Source organism: Nycticebus coucang, chromosome 23, assembly GCF_027406575.1.
Source record: "Nycticebus coucang isolate mNycCou1 chromosome 23, mNycCou1.pri, whole genome shotgun sequence".
Taxonomy (NCBI): domain Eukaryota; kingdom Metazoa; phylum Chordata; class Mammalia; order Primates; family Lorisidae; genus Nycticebus; species Nycticebus coucang.
In genome coordinates this window covers 27937791-27961528 of record NC_069802.1, presented here as the reverse complement: position 1 = coordinate 27961528, position 23738 = coordinate 27937791, and the positions used below count along the sequence as shown (strand labels likewise).

General features: G+C 41.4%; 1 protein-coding gene across 2 annotated transcripts in view; it reads right to left on the bottom strand.

Moving 5' to 3' along the window:
* Positions 1-23738, bottom strand: part of ADGRA3 (adhesion G protein-coupled receptor A3) — a 105729-nt gene that overhangs the window by 59270 nt on the left and 22721 nt on the right. For both annotated transcript variants that reach the window (XM_053577782.1, XM_053577783.1), the window contains exon 2: positions 6060-6131. In XM_053577782.1, the coding sequence (XP_053433757.1) occupies positions 6060-6131 (72 nt within the window). The remainder of the gene's footprint in view (positions 1-6059; positions 6132-23738) is intronic.

The window sequence follows — 23738 nt, the reverse complement described above, 5'->3', positions numbered from 1 at the left end:
AAGGCTACTGTCCTCCTTCCCGTTCTCACCTCCCATCCTCCCGACACCTTTCCCTTATCACTCATGCACCCAGGCTCTCTCTCTCCCTTCTGGTCCCATTTCAAGATGTTTCCAGAGAGTCATTTTCTCACCTCCAGACCCTGCACATGGATATCCCTGTCCTGAACACGCATCACGATCCACCCCACCTCACAGGCTCACCTGCCTCCCTTTTTTCTCGCCTGGCTACAACCTACTTTCTTTTCCTCCAAGTAAAATACCTCTGAACACCTGCCCTGTCACATCTCCCATCACTCTGAGATGCTTTAACCGTCTACGCCGAGCAAACACAAGCTCGACGAAGCAGGGTCTGCTCTGTTCAGTGAGAGAGAGAGACACTCAATCCACTGTGGGTGGGTGAATGGATAAACACAGGAAAAAACAAAGGCGGAGAGACAGAATTACATAAACTGACTATGAAAATATTTTCATTAACAGTACATTATGGCCGCCCCCAAAATCAGCAAGATATTCATAAAGTCAGATATTATAAAGAGTATTGCATCTCATTTGTAACAATTTACATTTCTCAGTAAAGGTAGAGTTGCGGTGTCTGTAATTGACCTTCAAATAATTCAGCAAATGTGTGTGTGTGCAGACTTATTCTATTATAGAGGGGAAAAAAATGATGGCATTTTGTTAACGCTCAGTGACTTTTTGAATCTGGGGGAATAAACTGCTGATGTGGAAGATGACAGCGTGGCCCTTTCAATGCTTCTGTTTGTCTGAAAACTATCTCAATAAAATTTAGTTTTGGTCCCCAACAATGTAAGTCCTAGGAAATCCAATTCATCATCAGGCCCAATGGATCAGTTTCTATCCCCCTCTTTCTGATTCCCCAGCTGACTCCAACCTTATACCTTAAAGAGGTAAGACGATTTTAGGAAAAAATTCAATCCATGTTTTTTACTTGTTTTGCATAAACTAAACAGCTCCATAAATAGAAATATATAATGCCAGTTCCATTTTTTTAAAACATAAGTTTCCCTTTTCAGATGTTAAACAGCATCTACCAGAGGAACTGATGTAATGAAGGCAGTGTGTAAATTTCTCGTCAATGATGAACTGTGTGTGTTTGTACAAAATACCTCTCGTGAATAACTGAGTACTGTAATTTGATTTAAAGATGTACCTTTTCTTTGATAATAAAAAATTCTCGACATATTATGTAATATTTAATAATAGCCATATTAATCAGGCATTGTCAAAAGATATGTATAGTCAGACTCTCTCATTTAACATCCCCCTAAACCCCCACCAACCTACAGATTCCCTAGTAAACAGGAGTCTAACTTTAGGATCGATGGCTAAATCTGAATACAACTGGATCATTAAAGCATAAATTAAAAGAAGTAAAAGAACTGCTTAAACAAAATATTTTCACAGTTCTTGGTAAAAGAACTAACATCTTTAGGAAAGACCGCAAACCATATCCATCAGAACCAAAAACGCCTTTAGCTACAACTGTCAAGAATCCTCCACTCTAAATGGTTTCAACAGTCAAGCAAACTTCTCTGGCATTATGGAAAATCAGGAAGCAGGGCAGCCGTGGTGGTTGGTTCTGTCCTTCCCTTGGATCAACCACCCTCAGCATGTGACTCTGCTTCAGGGTTGGGCCACAGTCACAAGACGGGCTCCCAGGACCAGAAATCACCTCCAAGCACAAAGTCATAAAAAAGAACACAGGTTTTCTTGTGTATCTCCTTAGAACAGCGGTTCTCAATCTGTGGGTCACAACCCACAGGAACTGTATCAAAGGGCTGCGGCATTAGGAAGGTTGAGACCACTGCCTTAAAAGCTAAGAATCCTTCCCCAGTGCCTCACGGCAAGCTGCCCCTCATCTCTTATTACCTGGGACAGACTCTGTTAATGGCTGGAAAGAGATGGTGAACTACCTTGGTGACCTAAACCCACCATGAGGGGGTAGAATTGACACTGGGGAGTCAGACACATGGACCAGGAGGCATCCCTGGTGTCAGGAGTTGGCATATAGGGGGCAGCACTCACCTACTATCACTAAATATTTACAACTAAGTACATGAAGGCTGTCCGGAAAGAACCTGCCATGTCCCATGGGGGAAAAAAGCATTAACAATAGCTGGATACTTTCCAAACAGCCCTGGTATAATACACCATGACAAGAACAGGATAAAGTAAAGATGGAGGTGGAAGAAGGAAGGAGGGAAAGCTACGTGCAGGTGGATGGATGAAAGCATGGACAGGAAAGCTCCCACTTCTAAAACACACAGCATAAACATAAAACATACGCTAAAACACAGCGTAGCAAAAAAGGGCTCAAAAATACATCCACTGAAATACTGGGAGGAAAATTCATAGGAAGCATTGATTTTAGACAATCTTGTCTTTTTTTTTTTTTTGAGAGTTTAGAATCTATATTTTACTATAGTGGAAGCTCTATTGTTGACCACTCCTTACATTTATCACTTCCTTAAGTTAATCTAATTTTCACAGCCGAACACGCATCACATGTACTCATCAGTATAGTAAACCTAGTTCTTTATGTTGACCACCTTGGTTATTTTGACCAGTTTGTTGTAGTCCTTTGTGTGGTCAACTTACAGAGGTTCGCTGTATTTATTTTATTTTTATTTTTTTATTTTTTTTATTGTTGGGGATTCATTGAGGGTACAATATACCAGATTACACTAATTGCATTTGTTAGGCAAAGTCCCTAGAGACAATCCTGTCATTTAATAAGAATATATTTTAGCAACTAGGTCAAGGGAGATGATTATCATATAAGGTTAGTGGTTTAACACTGTCAGTCTATTGTATCAAGAGTCCACAACATCAATTCCCCACAAAGAGCAAATGAGAAGACTCCTTGGCTGACCCGGCAGCAGAGTCCACGTCCTCCCCTACAGATGTCTGCTCCCTGGACTGTGAGGGAGGCTTCTCTGCACACTCTGTCCAAAAGTGAGCACAGCCTCAGTCCACACTGACAGCTCCACGGCACTTATCACAATCCATCTTCTCCACTTTGGTTCATTATTGTAAGTATTGTCTATTTGCTCAATCACCAGGCTGCAGGAGTGAGGCTAAGACTCAGAGCCGGAGTTCCAAGGGTCCACAGCCAATGCTGAGTTTAGAGTTTGCAAAGGTAAAAATGTTCTCCAACAAAGGAGGCCCAGGTGCCAGAGTCAACACCGGGCCTTCAGGTCGAAGCCCTCAATAATAGAATGCCCCCTGTCTTTCTTTTATGTCTTTCGTTCTTTTTCTTTCTTTCTTTTTTTTTTGCTTTTATTTCTTATCTTTTCCTTTCCTTTCTTCCTCCCTCTCTCCCTTCTTTCCTTCCCTCCGTTTCTTTCCTCTACCTACCTACCTACCTGCACATGGTCCCACAAAAGAAAACGGTAGGATTCTGGGATATAAGTTCAAGCTAAACAGGTCCAAGCTAAAAATGATCACAGCATCTTAACATCACCCAAAATGGCGATTTAATTTGTTTCTAACAAGTACAGAGATCTAGTATCACAACGGCTGCCAATAAGGTCAAAGACAAGGGAAATTCAAAAATAAATGTAAGAAGAGGAGTAATTCACAACACAGCATAGAGCATCAGGCGTGCTGTCTATCACCTTTTCATGATATACATGAACAACATCAATCTTAGGTGACGAAAATAAAAGGTGTTCCTGAACACAACAGGTGCCATTTATATCCTAGGAGTTTTTGCCATCCTTCCTTTTGGAAAGGGAAGACAACATGAACTTCTTCAATCGTCATTTAAGCACCTACCAAATGCCTGACGATGTACTGTCTGCTAAGGGTGTTTGCCAACCCAGTGACTTTTCTTTGCAAGGAACAGAAAATATAACGGGAATTTATTGCCTCCCACAGTCCTAGTGGTCCAGAGGCAATCACACTTCAGCAGGTCCTCCCGGCTCCCCCCTGCTTAGGTGAGGGTCCCCTCTTCAGCCTCAGACAGTCAGCAGGATGGCTTCTGTATCAAAGACAACTACAACTATCTTTTCCAGTGACAGTGAGGAAATTACCTCCCTCAAAGCCCACGTACATCTCACATCCATCAAACTGGGTCAAATACCCGTTCCCAAACCAGTGCCCGTGGCCTGTGCATGAAGCACTGTCCTTGGCCTGGTCGGACCTGGAGCTATAGGTGCAGCCAGCAGCCTTCTCTGAAGCACACAGACCATGTGGAACAAAAATAGGAATAGTTAAAAGAAAACAGCAAAACAAAAATCTGACGATTAAATACTACTATGCCAAGAACACTTGAAAACATACGTGTATACACATTTTTGTATGCATACACACTTATACACATGTGTATGTGTTTGTATACACATGTAAACAGGAATGTACTCACTTCCTATGTGCAGGCAGGCCCCAGTTACAACTGAGATAGGCTCCGTAGGTTTGTTCTTCAGCTAAATTTGCACATCACGTGGGACAGGTACCTTTATCTAGTCCCTGTAATAGCCTCCGTCCATATGAGCCACATATCAGTTGGATGTTTGTAACTTGGGACTGCCTGTACATACATGTGTGTATGTCGGTGCATATATAACCTAACTTCAAGTCATCTGGTCCAGACGAAGAGAACAGGACTCTAGATGGTTCATGCCCAGACAGCACTTTGGTAACTAAAGCAATGAGTCCTGTAAGAGCTCAACTGCAGGAGAAGCCAGAGGGGACACAGCCACAGAGAGAAGCAGAGAAAGTGAAGCAAAGAGGGTTAAGAAAGACAAAGACAGTTGGTGGCTTCTTTACATGTTCCGAAGTTGTATCTCAAATGCATGAGTACTAGAAGCACTTAAAACATTATCCCTTGCAAATTTAATATCCATTGTCTAAAATTCACCAATGCAAAAAACGGTGCTACTTGCAGCACCTTGGGCCAGGGATCACAAGCAAACCCAGAGCTAATTACTAAGCAAACAAACAAACAAATCACATTCAAAGACATCAGAATATCAAAGTTTAGGGTGGTGCCTGTGGCTCAGTGGGTAGGGCACTGGCCCCATATGCTGAGGGTAGTGGGTTCAAACCCAGCACCGGCCCAACTGCAACAAAAAAAATAGCTGGGCATTGTGGTGGTCACCTGTAGTCCAGCTACTCAGGAGGCTGAGGCAAGAGAATCGCCAGCCCAGGAGTTGGAGGTTGCTGTGAGCTGTGACACCACAGCACTCTACTGAGGGCGATAAAGTAAGACTGTGTCTCTACCAAAAAACAAACAAACAAACAAAAAAAAGAATATCAAAGTTTACCTAAAAGTTTTTCCCCTGACATTTTTTTTTTAAATAAATTCCACCACACTTTCCTACCAGGCATACACATTTCATGATACAGAATTCCAAAACAGCATCTATGCTTTATGCCAGCAGCCCAGCTGTCAACAAACTATGAGCCACAATTTATTTTGTAAATAAAGTTTTATTGGAGACTCCGCATCAATTCACTTTGTATCCCTAAGTACTGTCTAACGTGCAATACTTACTGACGTGGTAGTGACGGCTGCTTTCACACTTCAGAGGAGAGTCACTGTGACCAACTAGGAATCACATGGTCCACAAACCTAAATTACTTTCTGGCCCTTTCCAGAATTTAGGTAATTACTTGTTTGTTCAATTCAATTCTTGAAATTTTTTCATAATAAAAAGTTGGAAAAGCGGGCGGCGCCTGTGGCTCAGTGAGTAGGGCGCCAGCCCCATAGGCCGAGGGTGGGGGGTTCAAACCCAGCCCCAGCCAAACTGCAACAAAAAAATAGCCGGGCGTTGTGGCGGGTGCCTGTAGTCCCAGCTGCTCGGGAGGCTGAGGCAAGAGAATCGTGTAAGCCCAAGAGTTAGAGGTTGCTGTGAGCCGTGTGACGCCACGGCACTCTACCCGAGGGCGGTACAGTGAGACTCTGTCTCTACAAAAAAAAAAACAAAGTTGGAAAAACTCAATTTTAGTTTTGAATATCTGCGAGTTCAGTAATAGGTTTAAAATGAAAATGCATCAAATAAAATAATAAGGGATGATAATTAAAGAATACTTACAATCTTTCAAGGAGACTTAATCCAGAAAATGAGCCATTCTTCAGCTCCGATATCTTATTGTTACTCAGAATCCTAAAAATGGCAGGAAAAAAAAATAAGTTGCCTAACATACAACATCAATATCAAAGTAATTTAGCTCATTATGTTTAAACCTATGAAGAATGCTAAAACATCACTTGTTACCCGACTTTTTTAGCTGGTTGACAAAAAGAAAGCATCTTCCCCTTTCTTTTTGAAATCAACTACTTAAAATAGCTCACTCATACATCTTGTCACATTGTAAATGACACTCAGCCAGAACCTTTAAAATAAAAATAGAGAAAAGTCGACAGGTAATAGGTCTAAGTTCAACATAAGCATACAGAATGCTCTGTACATTTACATAATTAATCAACTTATGTAAGTTGAATATTTATTTTAAAACTAGAATCAAATGTAAAAAAAAAAAAAAGCCTTAACATGTGATCTATAAAATACTGATGTAAAGAAATAAAGTATCTTCTAGATATCATTATAATCATGCTGAATATTGTTTATATTGTTTTACTGTCAAGGGTGGGTAAAAATATGCTTTCCACAGGCACTCACATGCACAGGTGGCTGAACCCTAATATGGCACCCATATAATGAGAAAATATTTAAAAATGAACTGAAAACAAACATTGATTAAAAGAAGTCATAATCAAGACCACGTTGACAGCAGACTTGTCTGAGAAGAGACTCTATAATCCCGCCCCTTCTCTAGCTAGGCTTTGTAACTGTCTGCAGCTTTTGCAGCCTGAATGTCAATGAAAAATTTCCAAGAATACAGTGAAAATGCTACAGTTACCTGATCTGAGGAAGTGGTGATAGGAAAGTGAAGAAAATGAGAACACCAAAGTACCCAAGAATAAAATAAATGTTATTTACACTAGTAAAAGACAGAGCTAGATATTGAACCTGAGCAGTTTTTACTGCAAACACCATGTTCTTCAACATGCCCCAAGAGTCGGTCCGGAAGTACTTCTCATGATGGGGACAGCGTGACTTGGTGCTTCATGAAGCACAGCAATTCTTTGTACATACAAATGTTCACAGAGCCTGCCTCTGCATCATAAGATTTGGGGCATTCATTTTCACTTTGTCTCAAAGAACCTTAGATTATTTTCATTAAAACAAAAATATTTAAAAAAAAATGATTTTCCTTTGATATAGTGGAATAAAAAAAAAATCTCTGCTCATGTAGATGAACAAGTCAGAGCGTTTTTTGGATGATTATTAGGAACGCCTCAAGTCAGGCACACCTGGGGTTGAACCCCAGCTGTATGGATTTCAAGCTAGCTGATCTTTGGAAGTCATACCCCCTTTCTGTGACAGAGTTCCCTCATTCGCAAAATGGGAAAAACAGGACAGACCTCACAAACACTAGAAGGAAATGAGAAAATGCATGACACATTTGATGAGCATCCATTATGATTCAGATTCTGTTCCCTGGATTCTAAGACACACATCGTCTCTCACTTCAGTGGTTCTGAAGTCAGGATATACCTTGTAAAGTACAGTAGACCCTCTGTAAATTGACCACCCACGGGACTGTAACAAACTGGTCAACATACGGAGGTGGTCAACATAAGGAACTAGGCCCACTGTACTGATAGGTACATGTGGTGCATGTCTGGTCAACTTAAGGAGGTGGTCAATGTAGGAAGGTGGTCAGCGACGGAGGTTTTATTTTATATTATTCTGCAGGATTCTGTCCCTCTCCAGCTGTTAGTATAGCAAGAATAAAACTTCAATCACTGGAACCAAGAAAACGTGGAGATCAAAAACTTTCTAACGAAAATACAATACCATCATCTCTAATCAATAATGGCAAAGGTGTTTGAAAGAAAAGTAGCACGGGCAAAGCAAAATTAGACTCTCACATGACCACAGACATTTCTGGACCAAGATTTCAAGTGGCCTAATAGCATTCCAGGAGCCTGCCAACCTCGCTGCTCTAAACAGGCACAATCTTTCACTAGCACTCACCGAATCTAACAAACAGCATATTCTACTATTTTATGTCAGCATGATTTATAGCAGACAGAAATTACAAACTAACAAAGAGGTGAGGTCGACTGTAAGAGTTAATACCAATTATGATACAGTCAAAAATAAAACGTTAGGCATTCATTAAAAAATTGTTCTTTCAAAGAAAACTTGAGGGGAAAATGCTTACAGTCGGTTAAAAAGCAAATAAGAAAATTGATGATATTATTAATTAAAAAGAATCTGGACAGACCAAAAAAAAGAAGAAACAGTTGGAAAGAAAATACATCAAAATGATCATTATTTTAGTGGTGATGTTTTAATTAATTTCTCTTTCATTCTATATAATCTAGCAGTATCTTTTGAATATCTACATAAGACTTTTTTTAGTTTCCCTCCTAATGATAAACATAAGAATCTTAATAACTATGTACAGCTTGAAAAACTGACTTAATTTTGACTGTAAGAATATCTTAGAAATAAAAACAAGTAAAGAATAATGTATCCCTTGAGATTAAAGAGTCACTTATTTAGGGCAGTGGCTCAGTGATTAGGGCACCGGCCCCATATACCGAGGGTGGTGGGTTCAAACCCAGCCCCGAGCAAACTGCAATAAAAAATAGCCGGGTGTTGTGGTAGGTGCCCGTAGTCCCAGCTACTGGGGAGGCTGAGGCAAGGGAATCGCCTAAGCCCAAGAGCTGGAGGTTGCTGTGAGCTGTGACGTCACAGCACTCTACAAGGGGCAATAAAGTAAGACTCTGCCTCTAAATAAAAAAAGAGTCATTTATTTATATTCAAAATACATTTATGTAAGGACTGATGTCAGCAACTTTATACTCACTATACATAGTGCAAAGGACAAGGGGATATTCAGAGTTCAGCGTGTTACTCAAGATCGTGGCAGGAATAAATGACTCAGTTTGTCACATTTATTTATATTCAAAATACAGACTTTTCTAAGTATACTTCCCTTCATTAAGAAGGATAAAGAAGTAGACTAGAATGATCACCAACATCCCGTACAGCTAGTTTTAATTTTCTATAATTATTCATGTTTTAGTAAGCAAAACCACTGAACTTTGCAGTGACTGAGCATTTATAACCAATAAAAAAAAAATAGAAAACTATACAAACTACCAACCCCAATAGCGTTAGTGTCCTGTTTCTGAGTGAAAAATGAAACCCAAATATCACAAGTGGCTGGTAAAAAACTGCCAGGGTGGTGACTAAATTACACGCAGTGCAATTTAGTAATGCTTCAGCAAAAGGACTGTCATTTGCTCAGTCATAAAAGCTTTAGTACGATAAATGATAGATTTTATTGAGGAAAGTAAAAAGGAAGACATTTCATCACACTTAAAAAGTTATAACTGTAACCTTAAAAATATAGTTTACAACCTCAAGTTAATATATTCAGTCTACACATTACTCCATGTGTTTAAGGATTTTGTGCAAGGAAACGGGATCGGTATGAATAAATCTCCTCTGCAGACAGTTTTTATACTCGGTTCTGAAACGGGGGACTGTGGACTAGCGAATGCATAATATCATGTATCATTATAAGCCGCAAACCCATCCATAATCAATATTTTTGCTGACATCTTTGAAATCTCAAACTTTCTAGGAGGCAACTAAATGAAAAATATAAAACTTGACCAAAGTTATAAAGCGTATATATACCCATTCCTGTTCTCTACTAATGATGTTAACGGCACATGATCTATAGACAACGCTTAGGAATGCTACTCCGGGCTCGCACCTCTTGAATTTCAACACCATAAAGAAGAATTTGTCGTCCATTGTTACCATTTAACACGGTCCCGAGTTGGTTTGGTATGGCACTGATCCTGGGATGTGAAAAAGGAATAAGACTTCATAAAGACATGTAGTTAAGAAAACCAAAAGCTTATGGAGGAAAAGAAACAAAAATTAAGTAGTATTAGAAGTTTTCACTTGCGGGTGGTGCCTGTGGGCTCAGTGAGTAAGGCGCCAGCCCCATATACAGAGGGTGGCGGGTTCAAACCCAGCCCCAGCTGAACTGCAACCAAAAAATAGCCGGGCGTTGTGGCGGGCGCCTGTAATCCCAGCTTCTTGGGAGGCTGAGGCAGGAGAATCGCAGAAGCCCAAGAGCTAGAGGTTGCTGTGAGTCCTGTGTACATCATGGCACTCTACTGAAGGCGCTAAGGTGAGACTGTGTCTCTACAAAAAAGAAAAATTAAAAAAAAAAAAAAAAAGAAGTTTTCACTTGCTGTTGCAACTCCAGGAACAGAAGGAATCCTTGAAAGCCATTAACAGCACTCACACCCTGCATGGGCTAGACAATTAAGTTCATGAACTCATCCTAGAAAAAAGTGCCACACACCTCATTGCTGAGTATCACTATGGTCACCTTCAAAGTACTTCCTCTTGGGAAGATGCACTCATACCAGCACCTAGTTCAAAGCAACTTTGGAAGTCTTTATCCCGAATAGCCATCACAGCTGTCATTGTACGAGGTCTGACCATGAAGTTCATGAACTCATCCTAGAAATAGTATCTTGAAGGGTGGACTAGGCGCTAGGGTCAGTGCATAGCTTCCCAAAGGGAGCACTTCCAGGGTGACCCTGGTGATATTCAGCCATGATATAGGCAGCCCTTTTTCTAGGGTGAGTTTGTGAACTTAATTATCTAGCCTCATATGGAAGAAGGCACAAAATTATTTCCCTTTTAAGAGGAATTTAAAAATATACATCAAGAACATTAAATATTCCAATCAAATGTCAAGAATGTAATTCTTGGCATCAAATGAGGGAAAAATCAGATGAACCATCAAATAGGCTGCTGTGGTGGCTTGAATGGCTGTGGTGGGTGGAAAGAGAGGTCCCCGCAGAACCTGGGAGTCTGACCTGAATGTGAACCTGTGACCTTATTCAGAAAAAGAGCGTTTGCAGACATAATTAAGTTGAGGATCAGCAATGAGAGCATCCTGGGTTGGGGCCTAACTCCAGTGACAGGTGTCCCTAGAAGAGAAAGTGGGGAAGCGCACACAGGCGGGGCCTTGTGAAGATGAAGGCAGAGACAGGCCTCCAAAAGAGACAAAAGGGAAAATGAACAGAAGGCAGAGCCATGCATAATTAAGGTTTTTCCTGAATATGGAAAAGAGCAAATAGGACACTTTAAAATGTAGTACATTTTTTCATTCTATTTGACTTTTTAAAATCATAAGCAATGTTAAAACAAGTATTTGTAACTTCTATTTTTTTTTTTTATTAAATCATAGCTGTGTACATTAATGTGATCATGGGGCACCATACACTAGTTTCATAGACCATTTGACACATTTTCATCACACTGGTTAACACAGCCTTCCTGGCGTTTTCTTAGTTATTGTGCTAAGACATTTACATTCCACATTTACTAAGTAACTTCAAAAAAAAAAAAAAAAGACAGGGTTGATGAGGTGGCTCGGACTTGTAATCCTGGCAGTCTGGGAGGCTGAGGCAGGTGGATTGCGTAAGCTCAGGAGTTCAAGATCAGCCTGAGCAAGAAGTGAGACCCTCATCTCTAAAAATAGCCAGGTGTTTGTGGTGGGCACCTGTAGTCCTAGCTACTTGAGAGGCTGAAGCAAGAGAGGATGGCTTGAGCCCAAGAGTTTAGGTTGCTGTGAGCTATGATGATGCCATGGCACTCTACCAAGGGTGACAAAGTGAGACTCTGTCTTGAAAAAAAAGGACAAAATTTCCAAATGCATAAAAAGGTCTTAGAAAACATTTAAGAAAATAAACTCTCCAATAGAAAAACTGGCATATACCCTCAACAGAAAGTTCAATGAAAGTAAACACCAATACATCACAACCACATGAGGGGATATACCACCTCACTCAGGGCAGAAATGTCAGTAACAGTAAAAGAAGATACCACCCATCAATTAGAGTGGGGAACAAATGTGCTAACATATTTTATATTCTCAGGGAAACAGCCACTCACAGTTGGCCTAAGATCAGTACAGTCGCCAGAAGCGGAAAAGTACAGTGCATATATAATATTTGATCCATTTATTCCTCTTCAGGAAATGTATTCTAAAGCTATACTTGCACTTGTACAAAATATACTACATGTTATGTTACGTAATTATGTATTTCTATAACAAAATTATTCATTGCACTATTTGTTTGCAAAAGCTAATTATTGGTTGGTTCCAGTAACAGTGGATTTTATGGGATTTGGGGGTAGGGGGGTAGTCTATATACAAAATGAGTTACCAGGAAGATGGAAGGCTGCAGGGCACAGGGGGAGGAGGTCTTCGGATATTCACACAGAACAATCAAGACGTGTACATCTCTATTAAAAGTTTCCATTCCTTGACAGTCCTGATTTGTTTAAGCATTAATAATGCAAATCGTACTGATACTCACAGACGCTGTGTCAGATTTACTGAGTATAACCGTGTGTGTGTGTGCGTGTGTGTGTGTGTTACTACAATAGCCATCAAGTATAGAAAGGCAGCCAAAAGAGGAAGAAAAGTCAGCTAGGTTTGCAGCAGGTGAGTCGCTGATGGGCACACATCCTAAACCTGCGGGGCCACCTGTGGTGAGCAGGGATCAGGAAAGGGAACTCCTCACAAAGGAAGTGGGGTGCTTTGCTTCATGTAGTGCACTCACGAAAACAGCGACTCCTAACGTTCTTCAAATTTTAGGTCCAGAGGTTAGCCAGATTAACCGACGTTTCCTTTATAGATTGTGACCTCTAAGAATGGCTTTTACATTTTTCAGTGGGTGAAATAAAATCAGAAGAGTAAAGTTTCATGACGCATGAGAATCACAGGAAATTCAAATGCCAGTGTCCTTAAATAAAGTTTCACTGGAACAGGAGTACCCTCACTTGTTTCACACTGTCTAGGGCTGCTTCATGCCGTGATGGCAGCAGAGCCAGGCAGAGGCGACAGTCACTCTGGCCTGTAATCCTTAATATTTACTAACTGGTTCTTTACAGCAAAAGTCCAGCGACTACTGTTTTAGTCAATCCTGCTCATTCTGTTTTCAGGTCAATGCAAATCAAGTGCTAATTTCTAAATTAATTCTTCCTAGCAAGTAAAAATAAAAGTATCTACTGAACTCAGAACTCCCCATCAATTTGAATAATCCTTAGTTTAGAATTATGTTTAATTCTGCAAGGCACTGGTGATTATATATACATATACATGTACATAAATATAGTCATAATCATAATTACTTTGTTCAGCAATGTCTCTCTTTAACTAGATATTATATATATTCATTCATTCATTTTTGCAGAACAAAATTTTGGATGGTATGCTGTAGCTCTTGCATGTCACAGAATGTTCTGCCTTCACGGGACCCATCTACATCACTTATCTTTATCTGAAATTACGCTGTTCAGGCATTTTTTGCATCTATCATGTCTCCCACGACAAGGTGAAATTCATGAAGTGTAGAGATCTGTTCCAATTTGACCATCACACCACACACACACAAAAGGACATAATGCTGAACATCTGAGCCATCCTATTTTGCGGCCACTCTCTTCATGGGGAATATCCACTCCTTCACAAGAACTCTATTCGTAGTTTCTCCAAAACAATAGTAAAAACTCGCAAGAGGAAAGAAGTTCAGTAACTTGCTTGGGTCCGCACTCAGACGATGGCAGAGTTAAGATACAGGTGGTGTTAAGTGTCGGCTGCAGCCAGGGAGGTGTACCCTTCACCTCTCCTTCTGAAAGAGGCGTGTGCGACAGGACAGCAGTCAGCTGACAGCCCCCATCTGCAGGCGTCCAGAGGGTCTGCCTCCGTTTTCAATGTTCAAGCAGAGTTCAGACACTTGGCAAGCAGTTTCCCAGCCAATGAACAAACACAACAGCAGAGACAGGGCTCCCCTTCTCTGCCCAGCACAGACTCCACGCGGTCCTCCTCATACCAGAGCTTCTGCTGGGCTGGCCAATCCCTTTCCACATCTGCACGGCAGTCTGAGGCTCTCCTACCCAATCCATAGTCCCACTGTCCCCATCTTTTCACAGGGGCTTGGCCTGCAGTCCCTTCTGAGAGCTTCCCAGCGCCTTCTTCTCTTTCCTCTCCGTTTTTCGAAGTCCTTTCCCCCAGTAAATGTCTTGGGCTTCGAGCTGTACCCTCCCATGTGCTTCCCAAAGAACCCAACTGACAAGTTGCTCACAGCATCTGTTCCATAAATGAATGAAATAAAATATGACTGGGTTTAACTTTCTGTGTTCAAAGATCCTTCCCTAAGGAGATAATGATACAGCATCTATAATTTACTGGCCTCCAGTGGTACAGATAAAAGTATAAATCTCGGTCCCACTTTCCCTCTTTCTACTCTGTGAGGCTTATAGAATTTTTCTTTTTTAAAATCAAAAATTCTACCAGAGTATGTCTGATATACTTTTTTCTTTTAATATTGCAATAAACTTGTCCTAAAGATACTTTTACCACATTGCAACTCTTGTGAAATTAGGAATGCCTTAGGGCGGCGCCTGTGGCTCAACGGGTAGGGCGCCGGTCCCATATGCCGGAGGTGGCGGGTTCAAGCCCAGCCCCGGCCAAAAATAAAAAAAAAAAAAAAAAAAAAAAGGAATGCCTTAAAAATGATACCAAAAGAAATTTCCAGTTGTCAGAAAAAGGAAGAAGTTAGACCTTTGTCAGGAGCTGTGATGGTGGGCAAACCCACAAGCTGTGGATGAATTTTAAGTTTAGTCTGGATTTTAATTATCGCTTAATGTGTATACTTTAAGATTTCACTGTGATGGGGCACTGAAGTAAACATTTGTGGAACAGAACATTGCATATTCCACAACTGTCAGCATAATTAAAGGCAGAGAAATAGTAAATCTTGCAGAATTTAACACTCAGGAGAGGTGGGAGGGATTCATTCATGACTCACAGAAAACTATCACTCAAGCAGCTCGCATCCCTGGTAAGCTGCCAGCTGACTTATAACACAAGCAGATAAACTTCCAATGCTGCATGATTAAATTAAATTGGGGGAGGGGGACAGCTTGTTAAATTAACCAAGTAGAAAAACGCAAAACTTCAAAACTTCAATCTCTTCATAGACATCCAAATTATAAAATCACAACCAAAGATGCTAAAGGAAAAGTCAAGATCACTTTTATTAAAAAAGCTATGGAGGGCGGTGCCTGTAGCTCAAAGGAGTAGGGCGCCGGCCCCATATGCAGGAGGTGGCGGGTTCAAACCCAGTCCTGGCCAAAAACTGCAAAAAAAAAAAAAAAAAAAAAAGCTATGGAATTAGTTGTTTGCAATATACTCAGAAATGATTTTAAAGACTATGTATATTTAGTGTGCATATCTTAAAAAATAATTGATAAAGGAGTAAAATGCTAGTCATGAGAAAATCAGGCAAATTTGAATAAAAAACATATAGGAGTTCTACCCATTATTCAACGTTCACCTATATTGGAAGTTTTCAAAGGAAAAGCTTTGAGTTAAATGAGTTAGATGCAGAACATGAATGGTTATGAGACTAAGATGAAGTTGAAACAGGAAGGCTCCCGGGCTGACAGAAGCATTATGGAAGCAGCATTTCATGAGGTGGAGAAAAAAAGCAGACGCCTTTAGAGAAACGAACTCTGAAGAGTAAGTCTCTCCAGCTTCCTTGCTGCAAAGTCGTTTGGAAACAGGGACCTGACTGTCGATGGCATCTGAGAATTGAAGAATTTTTTCCTTCTCTAACTGATCCTTAGTTGTATACGCCATAATTTAGACACCATGTCCATACATTTTAATTCTGCTTCATAATTCTCATCCTAATTCCTTGGCTTTCAATTTTGGAATCGGTCCTCTGCTCAATTTTCCAGACCACTAATTTTCATAAATCCTGAGTTGCACTTTTGCACTTCAGCCCATCAACTGTGCCCAAGCCCCTTGGCTGTTTAACATTACGATCCCATTCTTGATTTCTAAAAACTCTTCCTTTTCCCTACCTTGCCCAGGAAACTGCCTTTGGCTTTATCAACCGCTATTCTCTTGTATCTGAAACTATCAATTAAAAAGTTCTTGTGTTAACTTTTCCCTGGTGCTTCCATGGGACTAACTCAGTCACCTCTGGTTATGCTGATTTCTTCTCAAACGTCCAGTGGTCCTCTCGGTTCCCTGCACATCTTTACAAAGGTAGAGCAGACTTAGTTGCTGGAGAGGGTTTCTTTAGCACAGTGGTTCTCAACATTCCTAATGCCATGACCCTTTAATACAGTTCCTCATGGTGTGGTGACCCCCAACCATAAAATTATTTTCGTTCCTACTTCGTAACTGTAATTTTGCTACCGTTATGAATTGTTTTTTTTTGTTTGTTTGTTTGTTTGCTTGTTTTGTAGAGACAGAGTCTTGCTTTATGGCCCTCGGTACAGTGCCGTGGCCTCACACAGCTCACAGCAACCTCCAACTCCTGGGCTTAAGTGATTCTCTTGCCTCAGCCTCCCGAGTAGCTGGGACTACAGGTGCCCGCCACAACACCCGGCTATTTTTTGGTTGCAATTTGGCCGGGGCCGGGTTTGAACCCGCTACCCTCAGTATATGGGGCCGGCGCCCTACCGACTGAGCCACAGGCGCCGCCAATGTTTGATAAGCAGGATGTATTTTCATTGTTACAAAGGGGTCGCGACCCACGGGTTGAGAACCGCTGCTTTAGCACAAATGAAAATAATGCTGAATGGATAGTCTCACTGCCTTTACTCCAAGGTTCAGAAGTCTCCCGTCCTTGGAAGTAGAGACACAATAGTCGCCTGGCACCAGCTACAACTTCTCCCTCCTGCTACTGTCACCCCCCAGTATATTCTGTGACAACTCTCCCAGTTTGTTTAAAACTCCTAAACGGCTTTGTTGCAGAGCAAACTCTACCACCAACCCCTGCTGAGCCAAACTGGGAGTCCCGCTTTTGTCTCCATTGGGTAGTAATTTCCCTTGCTGTGGAATTGTGGAATTTTACCACCAATCTGATCCCACCTGCGTTATTTATTCCACGAGGTCCTCAATGCTTCTGGGCCTCTCACTTTCAGTCCCTTAGGGGTCCATTCCTATTTTTATGTTTCATTGCTTGTTTTTGACAGAACTTAGAAAGGAAAGGTTAAAAAGTAAAGAAACCTGGTTCTTTAGATATCTCCTTGGGGGTACAAAGGGGTCATTTCTAAAAGCAGAGGTCTCCGTCATCTTCTCTCTATCCTCTCTGGAAAGTCCCGTTTCTAACCCATTTCTCCCTTCATACAGGAAGGCTAACATTTCCTCTTACAAATTTGCAAAATTCTACACAAAAACCTCACCCTGTCACTTAACAGAAGTGTTACTTTTAGCATTGGTCAACATGTGCGTATCTCACATGTCAACCAAACAAAAGTCCCCTGTACCCAATAACATACTCAGACGGTCCTTAGCACAATCATTCTTGAAGAGCCATGGTCATCTTAGCCCAACAACCCACCACCAAATGCAGAAAAGAAGGTCAGCAGGGGAGGAAGAATTGTTTTGGGGCCCTGACTGGTGACCCGAACCAATTTTTTGTCTGGTGTCACTTTTCCAATCTCTGCCCCCTCCAGTAATTACTGAGCGCTTAATTCCATGACAAAGGTGGACTCTGAGACACACAACACCTGAATTTGAACTGTGACATCAGGATCCTTAACCTCTCAGTTACCTCATTGATAAATCATCCCTACGCAAAAACACAAGGCTTTTGTGAGCACATGATTGAATGTGGGCAAAGGCACTTAAAGCAGGCCCTCATGCGTACATCCTAAGACCAGAGCAGCTGGATGGTAACACTGACACTAGACATTTTCATCTGGCAGTGCCTGCGGATTGATTCCCAACCTGGTCGGGCACCCTTTAGTCTTCTGACAAAGCCAACAGAAACTGCCCCACCTCACCACTCTCTGAACTGTTTGTTACCCACACCACTGGGGTCCAGGAACATCTCCAGTATATTTTTTAATTACTAATACGTTAAAATAAATGAAACTCATTTAAACCCATAACTTCATAGATACTGTTTAAAATATTTCAAAATGAGTAAAAACAAAATTGAGACAATACTTTTTAATTAACAGTACAAGTAGTATCCAATGGCAAGGCAAGATGACAGCCTGGACACGCCTGAAGTCTGAAACACTGCACCACTTTCCAAACAAGAGACCCACCTATGGAGCAGAACAGGCATCAAGAGAAACAGCCACTGAAAGAGCTCTCTGACCAAATGCACCCAGAAAGCACAGCCTGCTAATCAACTGTTCTAAACTGAAGACACGTATTCATATTCATTGAGTTGAACATTCCTAGGATTTGTTTCATCGAGACACTTTCCTGAGAGATGACAGTGCAAAGGCCGGCTAACCACACTCTGCAAAAAGCTCAACTGTAGCTGTCAGGTGCCTGCAGGCAAAAGTGTGCTGGGTGCAACCACAGATTGGGTGCCAGAATGTCAGGATGCCAGGATTTGAAGACAGCACTGCCACTGTGACATTAGCATACGAGGTCTGACAATGAGATTTGTGAACTCATCCTAGAAAAAGTGCTACACAGCTCATTGCTGAAGATCGCTATGGTCACCTTCAAAGTACTCCCCTGGGGAAGCTATGGACTGACGCCATCCCTAAAGCCCCTTCAAAGCAATTTGGAAACTTTTTCTGGAATGACCAGCTGAGCCTTTGGTTCTGCAAAAGTCTGACAATTAAATTCACAAACTTGCCACCATGCACCTATGTTGGCAGCACTGTACAAACAACACAGTAAGGTTTCATAACCTTGGTATATCAGTGTCTCACAGCTGTGTTCTTGTGAGTGTGTGGCAGTGTCTTGCTGAGCGTTCATTATTGTTGTGTGTATTTGTGTGGTTACATGGTTACACTTAATTTCTGAAAACAATCTTTCAAGTTTCTAGGCATTTGTATCAAAGACTTGATATTTCAAAATAAAGGTCTGTTTTTTCCTTATTATTTTGGATAATTTTTGTTGGTGCATTGGTTTTTTGAGACAAAGTCTCACTCTGTCACCTTGGATAGAGTGCCATGATATCGTCATAGCTCCCAGCAACCTCAACTCCTGGGCTCAAGAGATCTACTCTCCTCAGCCTCTCAAGTACCACAGTGCCTGGCTAGTTTTTCTATTTTTAGTAGAGATGGGGGCTCACTCTTGCTCAGGCTGGTCTCCAACTCTTGAGCTCAAGCAATCTACCCAGCCTCCCAGATTGCTGGGATTACAGGTGTAAGCCAGCACACATGGTCCTATTTTGCATTCTTTATATCTGCTTTAGCATTAAACTGCAAGTTTACATGAAATTAAATAGTATTTAATTAAGAAAAACTAGAAGGTTTTTAATGCCATACTAGATGTCTTTCAAAAATGCCTGGAAATGAGAACCTGTTTATTAAATAGCTCTTCATCTTATCTTAGGAACACAATAGCTTCATGCAGCATAAAGAACATGGAACACTTAATATTTATGAATACAGTAAAAGGCAGTTTATCTGACATTTTAATCAAATGGAGAGTTTCTCTTGGGACCATACTGAGGTCACTGTGGGTCTCTTGAGTTTTTTTTTTTTTTTTTCCAACTTTTTTCCAAGTTCTTGATAAAGGACTTATTACTCATTATTCCAGAATGCATTTGAAGAACTATTGTGTGCTGGGAGTGATACAAGGATACAAAAACAGACTTCAAGACTAATGTTACACAGGTGCACCCCAAGTGTCAGGTGCTACAGAAGAAAGGAATAAGCTGATCCCAGGAGCATACAAAGCCTGAGTGTTGTTGAAAAGTATGATGATAAGAGAGCACATTTCTGAACTTTGTTGTAAAAACACGTAGAAATTTAAAGGGCAAAGAAGGGAAAAATCCTTTTAAACAGAGATAGCCTCTGAAAGGTCTAGATGAATTTTCTATTGACTATGTCACAAATTACCACATTTAGCTGCATAAATCGCACCTGCTTATTAGGTCGAGAAGTAAGTCTAGCTAAGGAGTGAGAGGGTCCCTCTGATCGGGGCAGAGAGCTTCGACATTAAAGGTAAGTGTGCTCTAGGGTTCATAGTGAGGTAGGGTAAGGGGAAGAAGGTGACAAGGCAGTCAGAGACCTACAGGCAGGCAGACATCAGATGCATAGCAGAAAACATCCAAGAAAAAAACTGGAAACTATGTAAGCTACATCAGAGAGGCGCTTTCTGCCTGTAGCCAGCTCTCCAAAAGCAAGCAGCACAAGGTCCACATGTCAGTAGTAAACTCTGTTTAAAATGCAAGGCTGTAAAAATTCACAAGAGGGGGCGGCACCTGTGGCTCAGTGAGTAGGGCGCCGGCCCCATATACCGAGGGTGGTGGGTTCAAACCCAGCCCCGGCTGAAGTGCAACAAAAAAAAATAGCTGGGCGTTGTGGCGGGCGCCTGTAGTCCCAGCTGCTCGGGAGGCTGAGGCAAGAGAATCACATAAGCCCAAGAGCTGGAGGTTGCTGTGAGCCGTGTGACGCCACGGCACTCTACTGAGGGCAGTAAAGTGAGACTCTGTCTCTACAAAAAAAAAAAAAAAAAAAAAAATTCACAAGAGGAGCACCAAAACTCTACAGAAGAGGTCAAGAAACTTCTTCTGTTAAGATGCTTGATAGTATTTTAAGTTTGCAGGCAAAGAGGCAAGTCCCAGATATTACATACGAACTTACCATATAAAAGGAAGGAAATGAATAGCCACAATTATTATTGACAAAACTCAAAATACAGTAACATTTGGCAAAGACGGGCTCCTCCACCAAGCTTCAGTCAGGCTCCGCTGAGATCTTCAGAGGCCTGGACCTTGGGTTTTTGTGTTGATCCCTGCAGGGTCCAGTTTTAACAAGAATCTTGCTAAGTCAGTTTAGAGGGAATCCCCTCCTGGATTTCGGATCCAACCCCTCTTCCCCCAAGACTTCCCATGTGATAGACATCTGATCACCCTGGCCTGCCTTTAGCAAGAATCTGCCTACTTGCGGTATCTCCTCTGAGTAATTTTCCATTCAGTGATCCTCCAACCTGCTCTGCTACAAACCCCCACTAGTTCTTGTACTTGGATTCGAACCCCTTTTCTCTCCCATACTGTGGCAGTCCTGACACCCATAACAATGGTCTTCAATGAAGTCTTCCTCACAGTCTTAATGGTATCAGGGTTGTCTTTAATCACACCACTTGTAAGAAGAATGAATTTCCTTTTGTTGAGGGAGATAACATTTCACTGAATCAGAGTTCACACTCATCAAATCAACCGTAAATGTAAAAACACATTCTTAGCTCACAGACTGGAAAAAAAAAAATTGGGCGGCACCTGTGGCTCAGTTCAAACCCAGCCCCTGCCAAACTGCAACCAAAAAAAAAAAAAAAATCGCTGCAGTTGTAGTTTATTGACCTTTGCTCTTGAGAATGTACACTTTAGAGGAAATAAAACAGGTAAAAAACCCTAACACACACGTTCCCTCCAACACACATCCCACGTTACAGCTTTTCAGTACCACAGGAAAATAAATGCACGTGGTATCTGGAGAAGGAATGCAAAATTAGCCTCACGTGAAAGAGCATGTTAAGGGAGAAGGGCTCCCCCATCCAGCCCTTGTTCCCCTTTTATTTCCTTGAGACTTGTCCCTTCAATATATATTATGTATATAATTATATATATTGAACATATATTTATATATTATTTATAATATATATTTATAATACATATTACATGTATATAAAATATCAAATATATATTACATATAACCTATATACTATATATATTATAATCTATAAATATATATCCGTATATATAATATACGTATACCCAGTTAAAGCTTTTAAAAATCGTTTAGCACAGTGACTTCTAAACTTGACTGCAACTCATTGTTATCATCAAGTATAAAACTCAATTATACATATATGCAAATTGGATACTATCCATTCACGTATTCAATTACGAAGACTTATTAAGTACATACTGTGTGCCTGACAGCCTTCCAGGTTTTGGGGGTAAACAGAACAAAAACAAACTTCCCCGATCTCTGAGAGTTCACACACTAATAATAATAGCAGGAGACAGACAAATAAGCAAAAGATAGAACGTGTTAACCGGTGGAAACTTCTATTGAGGAAAACAACACAGGACACAGCAGTACGGGTAGATTACTCTTCTAAAGAGATATGACAAGTGACATTCCAACTGAAAACACGGCTTCTCTAAGTGATTTTTGTTACCATAGCAGCAGGTGTGCACTGTCCAGAATCAGAAAGCAAAGACTCGGAAAAGTGAGAAAACAAAAGTATACTCCAAGCCTGTAGCGAAGGCCATTTTAACACCTTAATGAAGCTTGTCTCTGACGCTGTTGCACGCGCGCGCGCGCGCACACACACACACACACACACACACACACAGGCGTATTTTACATGCCCCAAACAAGATTATGCAGTAGAGAGCGTCTTCACCAGCTTTCTCAGCTATGGGTCTCCACCTTCTGTCTTGGTATATTTTCATTTCATCTAATACCCACCATATAATCAAGTTTCCAATTATCTCAGAAAGATCCTTGACAGACAAACCAGTATCAAAGACCACACCCCCACCCTGAATATGTCACTGGCAACAGAATGACAAAGTCCAACCTCTTTTTTCTTTCTTTCTTTTCTTTTTTTTTTTTCTGCACAGAAAAAACAATGACTCATCTGGGTGGTTCTTTGTGGTGCTGTGGTACTGGTTCCTCTGTACTCCCCACAATTCCCGCAGCCGGGCATTCTATCCACAGATCCACAGCAAGGCGGCTCCACTTCTTGTGTCCTGGATGACTGTGGCAGCCTGGAGGCAACTTAGGACCTCTTTTGAGAGGTGGCGCCTCACCCGTCTGTTTGCACGAGACCACCCAGAGGATTGTGCTGTGTTTGAGAAGCTCCTGACTCACATATGCTGTACCTCCCCCTCTAAATAAATACTATAAGTTACTACAAATAAACTACAGAGTTAAATTTCATATTTTTTTAGATCCTTCTGTTGGAATGCTAAAGTTATGCAGTCAAAATACTAAATTGAAAATAATCTGTTTCATTTTCAATATAAAAAATTTTTAGGATGTCCCACGGGCCATGTGGCTGCAGAAGGACGGAGAGGAGGCAGGAGCTGCTGGAGGATTTAAACCTATCTGGACTATTGTGACTCTCGCCATGATTTTTTGATTCATATTCATTCTCATTTCTCCATCCTGAAAGCAGGATGTGGCAAGAAAACAAGCATTCCTTTTAGACATCAGCATAGGGAAATCAAGGAACCACTTCCTTCCTCTGAAGTCAGTTCACATCCAGCTCCCCACCAGATAATCCTTACATTGCAGATCTCCTGCAAGTGCCCGATAATACCAAGAAAAATCACCTGACCTAACCACAAGTAAAGAATCCTGGCCGCGACCGCCATCAGCTCCCGCCCGGACCTCCATAGGAGCTGCAATGCGACTGCGATCGGTGCCTAGCCGGACCTCGGTAAGAGCTGAGCCACGACCTGCGCCTGCCAGGCCTCCACACGCCCTGACCAGAACTGTGGAAGCTGCGGAACCCCAGGTCCTCCCTCCTGTAGCCTCCCTGCCTCCACACCGGCCGGCTTGTCTAACCAGGGACTCTGGTAGCTGCGTGCCCTCCGGAGCCCACCCTGCTTCGGTACAGAGCCCTTCTCCAGGCCA